General features: G+C 55.9%; 1 protein-coding gene across 1 annotated transcript in view; it reads right to left on the reverse strand.

Moving 5' to 3' along the window:
• Positions 1-11,757, reverse strand: part of QSOX1 (quiescin sulfhydryl oxidase 1) — a 36,324-nt gene extending 24,567 nt beyond the window's left edge. The window contains exons 1-2 of the mRNA XM_024552952.4: positions 11,415-11,757; positions 3,000-3,100 (exon numbers count right to left, since the gene is read on the reverse strand). Of these exons, the coding sequence (XP_024408720.3) occupies positions 3,000-3,100; positions 11,415-11,679 (366 nt within the window). The 5' untranslated portion in view covers positions 11,680-11,757. The remainder of the gene's footprint in view (positions 1-2,999; positions 3,101-11,414) is intronic.
• Between the last annotated feature and the right edge of the window lie 4,407 nt (positions 11,758-16,164).

A 16,164-nucleotide genomic window follows, 5' to 3' on the forward strand; every position in this document is an offset into this window, starting at 1 on the left:
CGTGCTTTGCACGCCCAGCCTCTCCTACAATGGTGAGCACAGTGCTGTGCGCCCAGCACACACACCCAGTAGCTGCTGATGGGTGGACGGCCTCGAATCTTGTGCCCCACGGGGAGCCACCATGAGCCCCCAGGGCAGTGGGACAAAGACAACTGTGTCGTGAATGCCAGGTGACACCGCACCTTCTCACATGAGACCTCCTTTCACACTTGGCAACAATCCCATTAGGTGGATACCACCATCCCACTTTTATTGACAGGGACACTGAGGCCCATGGCTGGGACACTGTTAAGCAACTCCGCAAGTCACAGACAGTCAGCAGTGCAGCCGGGGTTTGAACCCACATCCATTCTCTCCTCGGAACCTCGCAAAGGAGAAACTTCGATGCTCCCCACCCCAATGCTGCCGGTCCCTGTAATCATGGGCCGTAGAGGGTCCTGGTCCATTACCTGCTGAGGGGTACCCCTGTGGCCCTTGCCCTCCAGAGGTTCAGCCTCCAGGTCCCCTAGCACCACCCAGAACCTGCTGCAAACCAGTCCCTCCCCTGCCCTTTTGTTTTCTCCCAGCTGGGCTCCTGCCTAATGGGCCTTGACACAGCCACCCGCCCTGCAGGGCCGGGAGTTTGCCAAACAGGCTGGGCTGGTGGAGGCTCGCTGTTGGCTCACGGTGACAAAGGTCAGGAGGCAGAGGAAAGGGACAATAACACGTCACTGGGGGTGGCCAGACTCTTGTGTGGGCCTGTCCCCATCACATCAGCAACTCTCTCTCCTCTATTCAACACGTGTCTGTATCTTAGAGCTCTCTCAGCCCCGAAGGGCAGGAGTGAGGACAGGAGACCGGGCCACAGGGGTATCTCTGGCCTCTCGGCAGCTCTCAGGGGACCCGGATCTCTGCAGCCAGGAGTCTGTTGGAGTGGTGTTTTCCAAACATGGGAAGCAATCTAATAGTCAGTTGTGAAGTCAGTGTAGTGAGTCACAGTATTTTTTAAAACTTCAATAGAACAGAAAGCCTCAGCGTGTACAGCACTGAGTAAAAATATTGTTTTATGGAATATTCGCTTCAGTGATAACAGAGGCCAGCTTCAGGATCACACGGTAAATGGCCACGCCTTACCGTAGTCACACTGACGGGGTTTGAGGGCGTCCACACGAGCCACAGAGCAGAGGGCCACTGCCCATGTGGCCCACTTGCACCCCGATCTCGAGTCCTGGGGACAGGGCATCGAGAGCTCTCCCTGCTGAAACTGACCTGCAGGCGCCTCAGGAGAGACAGGGAGGTCACACCACTGTCTCTGGGGCTCTTAAAAGATGGACAGATGACTATGGGCCTGGCCCACGTAGGTGCTGGGGGAGGTCCCCTCCCACAGACAGCCGGGTGGCTCAGGAGGTGATTACTCACTCGGGGCGTTCGGGCTGCGTGCGCTACGTGACCTGGGTAGGCTCCGAGGAGCTTCTGGATGGCGACTCCCTGGCCGCCTCCCGCACATCTGCTGAGCCCCAGCCTCTCCCAAGCAGAAGTGGAAAGGCCCATGTGCTGGGCCCCACGGAGCCCCACCGGACGTCCTGACCTGGCCACGGGGCTTGGCAATGGCCGTACCCCTGTACTGAGCCCCCCACTGGGGAGGTAGAAAGCAGCCTGTGCACAGGGACTCCCTGCTGCCACCCTGGTCTTCCCACGGCTCCCACTCAGGGCTGCTCACCCTGGCTCAGCAAAAGGGACAGAGTGCCCCGTCCTCTCCCTCCGGAGTGACTTTTAATATTGTCAGGTACATATCTTGGGGCCACAGCCCTGCCAGGAAGGTCTTTTAACTTGAAAGGAATGATTTATAAACAATCTCTCTGCTGCCACCTCTAAATGACAGAGCCAGGGCTGTTGGCTCACCACGCTGTTCCCAGACCGGCCTGACCCTGACCCTGACTGGTCACAGCAGTGCAGGAGCGAGCTCGATCGGGCCGTGGAAACCTCGAACCCAGCAGGACCTCACTGGGCACGAGGGACAGAAAGGTCACAGGCAGTTAGAGCTGGGTGCTGTCGGAGCCGCGGCCTGGCTCCGCAGGTGAATTCTTCCAGAGTAATCAGGCTGAGCTGCGGCTCAAGTTCTGCTTGGAGCTGGAAGCCCCCGAGCCCAGAGAGAGCTTGTTCTGGGGACCGTGGTTGGCTTGCAGCTTTCAAAGGCACTTTGTGATTATTATTAGTGACTTCGGAGGAAACTGCTTTTCTGGATGCCATGTTGGTGGGGGGAGGCTAATTATTTACAGAGAGAGAGAGACAGAGAGACAGAGGTTTGGGGAGGGGGCACGGCCTTGCTGCCCTGGGCTTCCCAGGCCTCCCCTCGGAGAGCCATGGAAGTTATTCAGATGTGAGGCCAGCGAGGCCTTTGCTGCCTTTGGCCTGAGTGGCGGTGAGGGTGACAGAGCCCTCATGGGCTAGGTGTGCCACCAGCCTCCCATGACGTGATGGGGATCCCCGCTGCCTGAGGCATTTTGGCATGGTGACCACGGGGTGAGGCCATCCTGACAGGTCACCTCCGAAATCTTTGGGTCCCAGGCACTTGCTGGAGGAGGGTGAGGCTTGCCCATATCTCCGGGGTCCTTCTCTGGGGGACCATCAGGCCACCTGAGTCTAATCCTGCCCTGGAGTCCGAGCCTGAGCCCTGGAGGACTTTTACAGGGTGAGGTCAGACCTCCCCGGCTAGGAGGTCAGGAGGTAGAGGGCCTGGGAAGGGCCGCTGGGAGCTCTCACCCCAATGCACCCACACACAGCCCCTCCCCTTATAAATAAAAGAGAGAATTTGCAAAACAGAGTGAACCTCTTTCTTTTCCGCCTCCCAACTTACATCCCTTTCTGCCTGCAGAACGGGTGTCTCCTCCAGCAAAGGCGCAGTGCGCCAGGGGCTGGGATTTAAACAGACCGGGAGCATCAGAGAAGCCCCGGGAGCTAGGTGCACACACAGCAGCTGGCAGTATGCGCCCCCACCTGCTCCCCCGCACCCCACGCACCCTCACGGTCGGGAAGCCCGGGATGTTGAAGTCTCGGCAGACTGCACTGTTGGTCTCGTCAGCACAGTCCAGGGCGGCGAGGTGCAGCACCGGCCTCCAGTCTGAAAGGACAGAAACACCAGGTGAGAGGGAGGGGCTGTGCCTCTGCTGCTCCCCTCCCCTGTGCAACACCCCACGTCCACCAGGCCCACCCACTGCCCCCCAACACTCTTATGGGACAGGTTTCCCCTTCTGCCAGACCTCCAATATGGTCTGGCTGTTCTGTGTGCTTGGGACACAGACAGTACGAGCAATGCTGTCTTGCAATGGCATCTGTGCTCCCCCTAACTGGTGGGGGGCTGAAGAGATAGATGTGGGGGCTGAAGAGAGACAGCCCTTGGGGGAACGGCCTTGACTTCTCCTCCGTCCCTGCTGCCCTCAAGAGAGGACCAGTGCCAGAAGGCCAGAGAGCATGTCTCAGCAAGTCCGGAATCTCCCAGGGGACCCTCAGTAGAACTGGCACTCAGCCTAGCTCAGGTAGGCGGGGCATAGGGTGCTGGGGCCCCGCTCCCCAGCCAGAGATGGAGGCAGGGTGTTCCAGGAGGAAGGGGAAGGCACCGGGAACATAGGAGCCTCAGGGAAAGGGCCCTGAGGCCAGAGCCTGGAAGGAGATTAAAGTTCCCAGCAGCAGCCCAGGCTGCAAGGCCTCTCTAACTTACTGCCAGAGAGAATAATGGCACTGCTCTGGGCCACAGCCCAGAATCTGGAAAACAGAAAACAAACACATCTACCAGGCAGGCCTCCCAGCTCCAATTCAAGGTCAAGGTGGCCCTTAAACACCCACCACAGTTCCAGCTGGAAGGCAAGATACACACACGTGAAGCCACAGGGATGGAGAGGTGGCCACGCCACGTGCCGCAGAGCCCTAAAGGAGTCTGGATGCGGGGAGGCCGGCCCTGGGGACTGACACGGGCCTGGCAGGGAAGGTGGAAACCGAGCAGGACCCAGGTAAGTTGACAGGGAACTGTGTGAGCCACTCGAGAAGCAGGGGCTGTGAGGGGCTCCTCTGGAGACCAGAAGGCTGGAGAGCAGGCCCTGCGGGCAGGCAGGCAGGACCAGTGTGAGCCTTTGCCTGGAGGGGCCGGGGCTGCCTCCCCTGGCACCCTGGAGCCCCTGGCTTCTCTGGCAGAGGAGTGAAGGAGGAAGCCTGTCAGGTGGCAGCCATGTTCCCCCCACCCCAGGGCCCTGCCCCTCCCATCTGGAGTACAAGATGGGGTGGGGGGTGGGGGGGATTTACACAGGCAGCCCACCGAGCACCCATTAAGTACAGAATCCTAATGTCTGAACAACATCCCTGAGAGTCGTGGCTTTGCCAGGACCTCTTCCCTCACCCCGAACCTGTTCCTTAGGACGTCTGAAAAACGCATTTCAGAAGGCGTCAGCGCCCCCAAGAACATTTTATGCCCAAGGACTAGTGTTGCCCTCACTTCCACCATTCGGATGCAGGAAGATGCAGGACCCCTCCCACACAGCCCTGGACCATCCCTCCAAGGGAACACTCGCAACAACTAAGCCGGTCCTTCTTGGGGCCACACGAGGGAGGGGCTGGGACTGTGCAGCAGGCCCGAGGCGACACCTTCTCCCTCCTGGTCCCTCCTCCCCGCTCTTCCTTTCTTGCTGGCAATCCAGGCTGGCACTGAAGCTTCTGGGATCTTGGCAGGAGGGAGTGAGTGGGGGTGGAGTAGGGGGCAAGACAGACAGGCAGAGGATGGAAGTGTTTAGCAGAGACAGTGGGCCCCATCCTATTATGCCATCTCCCCAGCCCCCATCTCGCTCTTTTGGGGGAGCTCTCTTGGCTCCCCGGCACACAAGGGCAGTTTGGGTTTGTCCAAACAGCTGCAAGCTGGTGTGCACCCTTCGGCTTTCAAGCACTTGGGCAGAGCAGCCTGCACAGAGGGTAGCCGTGCTAGGACAGCATCCCCCCCCCCCCCGCCCCCACTCTGCTTGACCCTGTCACCACTGCCCCAGTGCCAGCACCACTTGATGGGGGCAGAGTCGGGGCCCACACAGATCCACGGATCCCAACCAGCCTCCAAATCCAGTCCACCCTCCCACCCAGGCCCCTGTCTCCCTCCCTCCCCGATATCTAGCTCACTGCTATAGCCATGCCCGCCCCCAACACACACACACACACACACACACACACTCCTATTTGTCAGGAACAAACTCAGTTTGAACACAATTCTGGCTACCCTCCAGAAGAGGTGCCTCACAGCCCAAGGCTCAGGGCCCTGCCTGTGTTCCTACCACAAGGTCACAAGCCCATCCATCTCTAAATGACTTTTCGCTGTTGCATCCCCACTGCCCAGCTTCCCCATCACCCAACACACAATAGGGCTCAGTGACTGCTGACTGGTGATACAGTCGACTAGGCCAGGAAGGGCTGCTCGCGGCCTCAGAGTACCGAGGGTCCAGATAGGGAGTGAGTTTAACGCCAGTCACCTGCAAATGCAGGAGAGAAGAGCTGCCCAGGTATAAGATTTTGCCCTGGATCACAGGAAAGAGGACCTGGGCCTTTATTCTGTAGTTCCCCTTGCCCAAGTTGGTTCCTTCTGTTCTGCATCTAAAGCTCTGGTCACCTTATTTGGGGAGACCCACACCAGAGGCCCGGCGGTGCTCCAAAAAGCCAGTCAGTGAATTAAACCAAAGGGCCGAGGAGAAGCGATTTCACATCCTTCCACCAGTGAGGGCCCAGGGAAGGTGGCCAAGGACCACGGGCCTTAACTGCTCTGCTCCTCTCCAAGAATGGAAGTCACCAGCCCTTGGGCCAAAGCAGCCAGTGCCCACTGCCCACTGGGGTACGCAAACTCTGAAGACACAGGGGGAGAGAGAGAAGAGAAAGCTGGCCTTCAGAGAGCACCGAGAGGACACTACAGGTGACCCCACGCCACCACCCCCACTGGAGGTGGCCGTCATTTCCCTGCTTTACACACAAGGACAGGACTGAGAGCCTCCAAGCTGTCCTACGGCTCCCTGGCTCACCTTGCCAGGGTCAGGATGCTACCTTTATACTTTTGCTGTTTGTTCGATCATAACCTCCCAGGAAAGAGAGAATGGCCGAAACAGCTCTGTCTTCCAGTTCCATACCATTCTCTGTACCTTACACGGTCACTACCACAGACTCAGCTCTGACTCTGATGAGGAGGATATTATATCAGAGGTTCCCAACCCCCAGTACCAGTCCATGGCCTGTTAGGAAGCGGGTCGCATAGCAGGAGGTGAGTGGCGGGCGAGCCAGCGAAGCTTCACCTGTATTTACAGCTGCTCCCCATCACTCGCATTACCTCCTGAGCTCCACCTCCTCTCAGATCAGCAGTGGCACCTGATTCTCATAGGTGCGCAGACCCTATTGTGAACTGCGCATGCGAGGGACCTAGGTTGCGCACTCCTTGTGAGAATCTAGCGCCTGATCATCTAAGGGGAAGCTGTAAGCGATGAATACGGATCATCATCAGCAGAAAGGTGTCACTGCACAGAGACCACAATAAATCAATTGCTCGCAGACTCACATCGAAACCCTATCAGTAAGTGGCAAGTGACAATTAAGCTGCATCTGGTAGCAAACTATAAAGCCATCCCACTCCCCCACCCCCAGTCCATGGAAAACTTGTCTTCCGTGAAACTGGTCCCTGGGGCCAAAACGGTTGGGGACTGCTGTATTATATGGCCCAAGAGTTTGCCACTCGCCTTAGTGATGTAGTTTAATGCTCAGAACTACCCCATGAGGAAAACAAGGTGCTTATCGTGAGACCTGCTTTCCTCGACTATAAAACAGAGGTTAGCATTCTATGTCCAAGGCACACAAACAATCGATGGTGAATCTGGGATCTGGAACAGCCAGTTAATGGTGAATCTGGGATCTGAAATAGCCAATCGACGGTGAATCTGCTATCTGAACCCAGAATGGGAGCCCTCTGCTGGTCTCCAGAGGGCCCAGGACGGAGCAGAGAGCTGCTCTGCTGGCTCCCCTACCAGGAGACGCAGGGAGCGTGGGGTGCTGGAAGTAAGGAGAGGTGGCGCGCAGCAGTTCCCAGCCCCTTGCTCCTGGGCTGTCTTTGCCTCCTTCTCTTTAACCTTGATTCACTATACCTCCAAGAAATGGAACCAGGGCCTCTTCTCACCTGCCCCAGGCCCAGGGGGAAGTGGAGGGAGAGGCTGGGGCCCGTCAGGTGCTGCGAGAGTCCTGGCTGAGGAATGCTCCTCAGGAATATCAACATCAATACCTTAATGAGCCATAATGACATAAAGATCTGGTCTGCACGAGTCACCGTGGGCCTGACTATTCATCACTCTACTAACAGCACAGGAATAGAGAAGACCTTACCGGGGTGAGGAAGGGGAAAGCAAAGGGGGAGAGGGGCCTTTCAAAGTGTCAGGTGACTTAAAGACCACTACCTGCAGGCCTAACACCAAAGGATTAGCAGCGGTGTCGGTCCAGCCCGGCTCTTGGGGAGGAAGAAATTTCCTAGTGCAGTTGCTGCCCTGGCAACGTAATTTCTCTGCTAACAACGAAGGAAATGAGCAGATGGGAGACGGGGAGGGTGGAGAGGCGAGTGTGTCTAGGACAGCTGAGGACTCTGGGCTGGTGGCTGAGGGGACACCCTGTGGTGAGGGGGTGATGGGCTACTTCTGGACAGATGGGCTACTTCTGGAGTCACGGGCAGATCCCCACCCCCACTGACAAGTCCAGGAAGGGGCACCGGACCCAGAGTCTTAGACTCGCTTGTAGCTATAACTGGCCGATGTGCCCCGGGCTCCACGTGTCTCCTCTCCTGTCTCCGTTTCCTCACAGGTCAAACGAGGGCCAGGGTGCACGTCCTCTCCTGTCCCTCCCATCTCTGACAACCATTGGAGATGCTGCATGGCAAACACCTGGCCAGAAAAATGGCTGCGAGGCCTGTGGGTGTTAGGCAAGGCTGGGTCTCTGTGGGGGCCGAGGCCGGACCCACCAAGGGCAGTCAGGTGGGATGGTCACAACTAGAGCCCTACCAAAGTCTCTGGGAACTGCCCTGACATGAGACTGGCCAATACTATGAGGTCACCACCCCGTCCCTCCTTCCTTGTTGCAGGCTTATGGGCATTGAGGTCACAGATGAACAAAATACCTTCCCTACCCCTCACGCCTGGCTGACACCCCAGACCTGAGTCAGGAGGAACCACAGCACCAGCGGAAGGCTCGGTCACTCGAATTCACATGAGTGCTGTGAGGCGCATGCCACCGGCCTCGGTGAGCGCTCAGTGGGCTCCTACCCGGCACTGGCCCCTGTACTAGGCACTGCAGGGGTACAAGCAGGAGGCGTAGGGGTCTACGCCCAGGGACAGAAAGGGAGGCAAAGCAACACTGCTCACGCCACGCTGACATCTGTGCCTTACCAATCTCCTCTCCACGGCTCTGCGCAGGCCATGCCCCACCTGGCGTTCCCGTCCTCCTCCACCCACCTTCCCACTGCCCAGGCTCTGCCAAGTCAGAGAGAGCTGGGTCCAAGGCCCTCCTCTAGCATCCATGTAATCGTGGGCAAGTTACTTTTTGGGGAAAAAAAAGACAGTATCTATTGTTCAGATATGTTCTCATAAAGGTTACATAGAACACTGACCTAGAAAGGCCCTTAGCAAAGTGCCAGGCATTGGGTGAGTACAAAAGTGCTTGATAGGAGGCCTTCGGTGACCAGAGAGCCACCTGCGACTTTCCCCTTCCCTGAATTCCTGCCATGAGAAATGACTGAGCCGCTCCTTGGGCCCTTTGCAAACACAGCTTCTTCCTGGTGCCGATGTTCCTGCCATGTGTAGCTCATTCCCCAACTACAATGCAAACTACGCTGTGCTCACAGAGGTCACTCAATAAATATTTGCTGATTGATTAGCCAGTGAAGAGTAATCAAGGTCTAAGATGAACACAATTTCCCACACACACAGAGAGGCAAGTAAGAGATGCTCCGGACGAGAAAGAGGTGAGCCAGGTCCTTAGAAACAAGTGCTCTGCCCCCAAGGCAACCACTGCCCCAGAGAACCTACCCCACAAGTCCCTGAAGAAATGAGCCCTAGCCAGTCCGATTAAATGCCTGAGGCCAGCCGGGCAGGGTTGCAGAATTCCTCCCCCCGCCAAAGCCTTCCATAGTCTCCTACCCAAGATACTCATATCATCGGCCGGGGGCAGGGGCCACACTCCCGTGGCCCCGGGTGGTGTGAGAGCAGCCCTTTGCTGGCCCACGACCAAACTTTCTCAAGGAACCTCAGAATAAAGGTGATAGGCGAGCAACCTGGCTTCTCAGCAGGGCCTCACTGGGAAACACCCCCTTGAATGGGAGTGGGGCGTCCCTCACCATTGCAGGGTCGCCAGTGCCCTCCCTGACATGACCTTGCTTAGAGGGCTGACTCGGCCCCTGCCGCTCATGGGAGACCCCCACTTCCCACCTAAATCTCTCCCCTCCCTCTGACTGGTTCATCCCCACAGACCTACGCTCCCAGTTTCCTTTCTGAGGTTACGTTCTGCTTTTGCTTTTCTTGGGGCGGGGGGTGTCACTCCACACACTGGGGAAAAGACACCTTTTGGAAGTGGCTACCCTCATCCAGAAGTAGGCCGGGTCAGCATCCGGCTGTGCAATCCACGGGAAAACTCTGGGTTGCAAGAGGCCAAACAAACACATGAGTCAGCTGGAAGCTAAGCACTCTGAAGATACAATAATCTTCTAGGTTGAGTCCATCTACAGCCATTACAGACGTCTTATAGACTCAAAGCAGAAACCCGTCTCAGGATTTTTATGATGTTCAGGCCCCTGGAGTCTCCTCAACACCTGGTGTCCCCTCAGGTGTTCCAAGTCCACGTTCAACATTCTCCCTCCCTCCTGCCCTGACTGCGTGTGCTGACATCACTGAAGTAGTGTGAAGAGCTGCTGAGAAATGGCACATTCAGGTGATGGGACCAGAGAAGCATGCAGACAAGTGTTTACATGTAAATTGGAGGTAAAATGGTTTACCGGTTTCGTTTAGAAATAACGCTCCAGGACCACAGGGCTACTTTGGTAACCACCGAAAAAGCTACTCAGGAGAAGAGGTAGCCCGAGTTTAAAAACCAACACCTACAAATGAGCTACACAACCACACAGAGTTGAGTTTATAAAAAAAATACCAACAGCACAGCAAGGGACCAGAGGTTCCAATTCCCCTCTCTCCATAAAGAGGCCCATTTCCTAGGAGGCCCAGAGTCCTCTTTCAGGGACCATTTTGGATAAGGAGCCCTGCTAGGCCCTAGCTCCACAGTCAGGAAGTGGCCCCGTTCAGAGGGAGCAAATCACTTCCACCAAGCCACTCCTGCCCCCCAAATACCCACCACCTGGGCCAGGCAGAGTCACAGGGGTCTTTAAATTGTGGAACGGAAACTCTAAGACAATGCATGTCAAGCACTTACTCAGGAAGGTGTCCGGAACGTATAGTAAGCACTCTCTAAATACTGATTCCTATTATTACCATATTTCCTCAGCTCTAAGTTTTAAGTTTTCAAAAACTTTAACATTTGTGTAGTAGAGTACACTGTACTACATTTAGAGGTCTTATCCTTCTGTCCCCCAGGCTCTTAGTAAAGTAATGGTGTGTCTCACACCTGATGGGGCTCTTAGAATCAATGCAATAGGGTTACAGTGGTCAGACCTGTGAACGGGAACACGGAGCAAGGGGTAGGCGCACACCAAGGGGCTGCGTTCAGTCAGGCCGCGGGTTCACCAGGTTAAAACAAGAGTCTGAGAGGGTGCCTGGACCTGGGGACGAGAGGAGGATGTGGCCCACAGGCCAAGGAGCTGGAGGCAGCAGGTCCAAGAGGCTTGGAACCGAGACAGAAAAAGTCTGCCTCAAAGATAACGCTGAGAAAGGAAACCTGCGTACCAGCTGGGTCAACTGGCCACGCGGGTGGGGACAGATGGGGTGGGGGGCAGAGCGAATGTCAGTTCCTGTTCTCCCCAGCACTGATCCCACAGCAGCTGGCCAACCTGGCAGGAAGGCCACATGGGTCCCTGAGCAAGAGGAAGGAGACAGCCACACGGCTGGACTTAGAGGAAGCCCTAAGGTGTCAGCCGAGACGGAACAAAGGAGACCCCATCGCAGGGGTGGGGGCAGTAAGGCGGCAGAGGCCCGGAAGGGAAAGCGGAGCAGGTCTGGGGGCCCAGGCTGCGAGGAGGGGAGAAAGGCTCGGGCCAAGGGCCTGCGGAAAAGGCAGAGAGGGGAGGGAACAAAATCGGAGTTGAAGGATGTGAAACTGGGGGGAGTGGAGGGGCAGAGGCAGAGGTAAGTGGAGGTGAGGGGCCCTCCGCGGGGCAGGTGGGTGAGGAGGGTCGGCCCAGATGGGGCGAGGGGTGCGGTCCTTCCCTCCTGCCCCAGGCTCCTCACCTTTGACATCGTTGGCCAGGGCCTTCCACGTTGGGGCAAAGGCGATGCAGTGGCCGCACCAAGAGGCGAAAAACTCCACGGCCCAAGCGCTGCGGGAGTTCAGCACGGCGCCGCGCACCGTGTCCGCCTGCAGCAGTGTCAGCGGGTCGGAGGGCGAGTAGAGCGCCGAGCGCCGGGCCGCGTCAGCGCCGGGCACCGCCAGTAGCAGCAGCAGCAGAAGCAACAGCAACGGCGGCGGCCCCGAGCAGCGGCTGCACCACCCCATCCTCCGCGGCTGCGCCCACCACCGCGCGCAAGTTTCGGGTGAGTTGGAGTGGGGAGGCGCCGCCGCACCTCCTGCCACCGTCCGGTAGGAGGAGCCACGTGGCTCCGCCCACACGGGCCCGCCCCGCCTGCTCCCTGGCCAGTGCGCCGGCGAGTGGGTGGGGCGGGACCTGCGCGCCGCAGCCCAGGCTGGGCCGCGAGCGCCCCCTTTGCGGTTTACCGAAACCTCAGAGCCGCGCTAGCGCTCCTGGATCCAGGAGCGCGGCCCGGGTCGTGGAGCCTCCACCGTCAAATGAAACGAGTGGGGCGTCCGTGGGGCAGAGACCGGATCAGCTTTCCTGTAGCTGCGGGGGACTTGGAGAGGTCACTTGGCTTCTCAGGGGCCCCGTATCCACCCGAAAATGAGTTGGAATAAGCGATAAGACATTGCAAATTAAAAGCCGGTGGGAGAGAATACGACCGGTGGCAGGACGGTGTCTGAGTCTTTGACCACCATGACTCGCGCAGGGATTAGATGGGCCCACACCCCCTGATGCCCGTGACCTTCTAAGGGAAACGTTATTTGAGGGCTTCCTAATCGTGGACGAGAAGCCCCCTCCCCGCCTTATGCTGGGCTGGATTGGCATGGCCATTGCCCTGGAATCGGGGGTTCCTCGGCACACAGGTCTGCCACCTTCTTAAGTTTGTTAGCGTGAAACTCCAGTTAGGGCTCCCACCAGCCCAGGTGCCCCACGTCTACCCCGTCCTTGCAGCTCTCCTTACTCAAATGTCCCTCTTACAAGCAACCTGATAACTACTCTCGTGTTCTTGTGTGCTAAGATGTTAATGGTTAATTTTCCTTTGTCACCTTTTGTAGCTCTAATGCTGGGTTATTTTAAGGGGAGAAGGTGCTCCTTAGAGGGTTGGTTGTCACAAATGATCTTTTTCCACTTTCTTTGCTGGGTTAGCCCACCTGGCATGTAAGCCACTTCAGACTAGATTCATTCTTCATTCAACATTTACCATGTGGTTTCTTTGTGCCAGGCCCTGCTCTCGGTACTAAGAATAAGGCAGTAAACAAAACCAACACTCTCCAGTCATGGAACTTACCTTCTAGTGGGAATAGGGACTGAGAGATGATGCTCAAGTAAATGTAGATCTGATGGTAACAAATGCTATAAAGAAATACACAATAGCGTAGAAATGCCTTTTTTTTGGCCACTAATATTCACAGGGCCAAGGTCAACAGCACAAAGGCCCACATAGCAAGTTAAATCTTTATGTAAAATTTCTATTTTTTTCATCCTTCACAGATACTTTCATAATAATCTGGAAGACCAAATTTAAGTTTAGAATTCTTGGACTCCCCAAGATGTGCCCTGGAATCGGGCGGCAAAGGCGATAACTGGTCCCCAGCCCTTGGCCTTCCTGCTACTCTTTGCATTCCAGCTGTATCACCTACGGCAAGGGGCCTTGTGTCTGCATCTGCAACATCCCTGTCTGCACATCTGAGATCCATCCACACCTCCCGCAAAGAGCCACTCCTTGGCTCCTCAAGAGGATAGGTAGACCTTGGGAGAAAGCCAGTGCAGTCTCTAGAAGTTGACCCGGTACTATTGGGGCACTGAATTGTAGGGTCTTGGGTACCATAGTATGATATAAGAAGGAGTAAAGAGCAGGAACTTTAGGAGGGCACAGCCCCTTGGCCCAGGGATGTCAAACTCATTTTCACCAGGGGCCACATCAGCCTCAAGGTTGCCTTCAAAGGGCTGAATGTAATTTTAGGACTGTATACATGTAACTACTCCTTAACAAGGGGCAAGGAGCTCGGCGCTGCCGCCAGGTAGAAACAAGGTGCCGGGCTGGATACAACAAGGTGGAGGGCCAGATTAGGCCCATGGGCCTTGTGTTTGCCACCTGTGTCTTGGCCTATGGGTTTCTTGCTCTGTGAAAAGGGGCGTGGCTGGAAGAGGGCCAGAGAGCTCAGAACCTAAGTTAGGGGCTCCTCTTGCTCCAGTTCTAATGAAGTAACATTTGAGCCAAAGACCCAAATGAAGTATGGGAGGCAGCCCTGTGGCATTCCCGGGATAAGGGCATTCCAGGGGGAGATCTGGAGGTTTGGGCGCTAGCTGTCTTCATGTGTTCATATTCTCTGTGTGCATCCTGGAACCGCACAGTGAAGCTACACATGGCCTAGTCAGAGTGTTTGTACCTCCCCAGCCCCACCCCCAGCCAACTTCAGGTACTGGGTACCCACTTCCCTCATTCTTAGCAGCCCCTGGGACCAGGCCTGGCCCAGGATCATCAGGACAGATGGTCCCCCAGTAACCTTGGATTCCAGGGACTGGAAGTATTTCAGCAGCTGGATCTGGCACCAGTGAAAGTCAAGTGCCTTCCAATGTCTCCATTGTTAAACAGCCTTATAGTTATCTTCCCCAGGGGCCTGGTAATTATAGAGACAATGTATTCCGAATGTTCCGACCTGGGAAAGACACCCCAGCTGAGCACACAAAGATGTGTTTATTCACGTATCTGTTTCAGAGTGTCAGAAATGGAAAAGAATACCAACTATTTGAATAGATTAGAGAAAGTTTCTTGGCAATGAGGCCAAAGCAATTGAATCTGAGAGTTATAAAATCTGGGGTTCCAATATCTCAGAACAGGGATTTTCAACTTTTTAAAGTCTTGGAAGCCTTTGTTTAAACAGAATCTTGAAGGGGGGGGGGAAAGCTTAAACAGACAAAAGCAAGCTGAAGGGCATGGCCTAGAGCAACACCCACTCTCTCTGGTCTGTGGGGCTTCTTGGGAAGCCCAGGGCGCCCCAGGCCACCATCGGAAAACCACTAGTCTAGAACTGAAGGCAGAAAATACAAGAATCACAGCTTGCCCTGCTCGCCCTTCCAGACACTTCCTGGAGGAAAATGTGACAGAGAAGGAAATCTCAGGAATGAGGTACAGAGAGAGAAAGAGTGCCAAAGAAAGCCTCGGAAGTGGACTGACTTAGGAATGCCTACCCAGGTCTTCCGTTCCTCTTCCTACATACAAGCCGTAGGAAAGTGAGCCGAGATGAATCCAATGAGAAGAATAATAGCATTAGCTACTACTTCGCACCTGCTGTTCTAAGCCCTCGCAGCCATCACTCATTTCATTCTCACGCCAGTTCTACAAGGTGGTAGTATTACCACTTTCCAGATGGGGAGGCTGAGGCAGAAAGAGCCCGGCTGACTTTCCCACTTGTGGTTCATTCACGCATTATGCATGAATAAGAAAGAGGGAATTTGGGAGCCTGTCGACCACAAACGAGACAGCTGGTGAGAGGAATGCATCTTCTACACCAATACAGATCCTTATTATGAGCAGCAACAGGATGGTGTTGGGTGCAATATGTCACCCGGTAGCAGAGCATTAAGTGACTTGCTGCTTACTCATTTGCGGTGGAGATCCGAGAGGTGTGTGGCTGGAAGGCGAATGCTCAGCAACCAAGAAGGGACCTTTGCTTTGTCCCTTCACAACGCACCTCTTTCTAGGTGCAGCTTTCCAAAGCTGAGATTGGTTGGAACACCAGTTCGGAGAGTGTCAGAGTCTGAACCCATCCAGCCCGGCAGGAGAGCAAAAACACATTTGCAGGGCTTGCGGAGGGGGGTTACAGGGACGGTTTACAGAGGTGTGTGCGCGGTCAGGGGAACTGGCAAGAGCTATGAGGTCCCTAGCGCCCACCAACAGCAAGAAGTCCTTTCGTCACTCTTCCTCTGGGGGCGTGAGGATAAGGGGGGAACTGTGATGAAACCCGTGGGGTCTGGAGTCCAGGAAGAGGGGCCACCCAGCGGGAGCTGTGACGGCAAAGCACCGCCACTGCCACCAACACAGGGAAGCAGGGAGGCACCAGGAAAGTCTCACTTTTGCCTCTTCCTCCTCCATCCTCTGGTGTCTTGCCTGCGCTTCCCATTGGCCAAACCCCATGAAAGCCAGTGTGAGGGGGCCCTGGGGAGAGTCCATAAAAGCCGGCTCCCAAAACAAAAGGCAGCTTCGAGGACGCTGCAGAGTGGAGAGGGCTGTACCTAGTCCAGGGTCTCTAAACTGGGGCCCTTCAAGATCAGAGATGAGAACGGACAACCCGAAAATCCCTCACCATCTTTCTGGGAGTCTCCTGGGTGGGAGTGGGGCGAGAAATCCACCCCACCAGCAGAGAGAGCGTGCCCGTGGCAGTCTGTCCCAGCCCCTCCTCCTCCCGTGCTCGCACCCGGCGCACTGGCCTTATTCTCTGTCTGGAGGGGTCGCTGAGGCCCAGCAAAAGTGAAGGGTTTTGCTCAAGGCCACACAGCAAGGTGATGGTGGAAGCCATTTTTTGGTCAGGCTTTCCAACCTAGCTGTTGAAGCATTGAGAAAGGACATCCATGAAAGTGATATTTGGGGCAAAATCCCACGTTCAAGGGCAGCGTCCCTGGTCCCAGGTTGAGAGTGGGAGAGGCGTGTGTGGGGACAGTGAGTATTTGAGAGCTCTGCATTC

This window comes from Desmodus rotundus, chromosome 12 (assembly GCF_022682495.2).
Source record: "Desmodus rotundus isolate HL8 chromosome 12, HLdesRot8A.1, whole genome shotgun sequence".
Taxonomy (NCBI): Eukaryota; Metazoa; Chordata; class Mammalia; order Chiroptera; family Phyllostomidae; genus Desmodus; species Desmodus rotundus.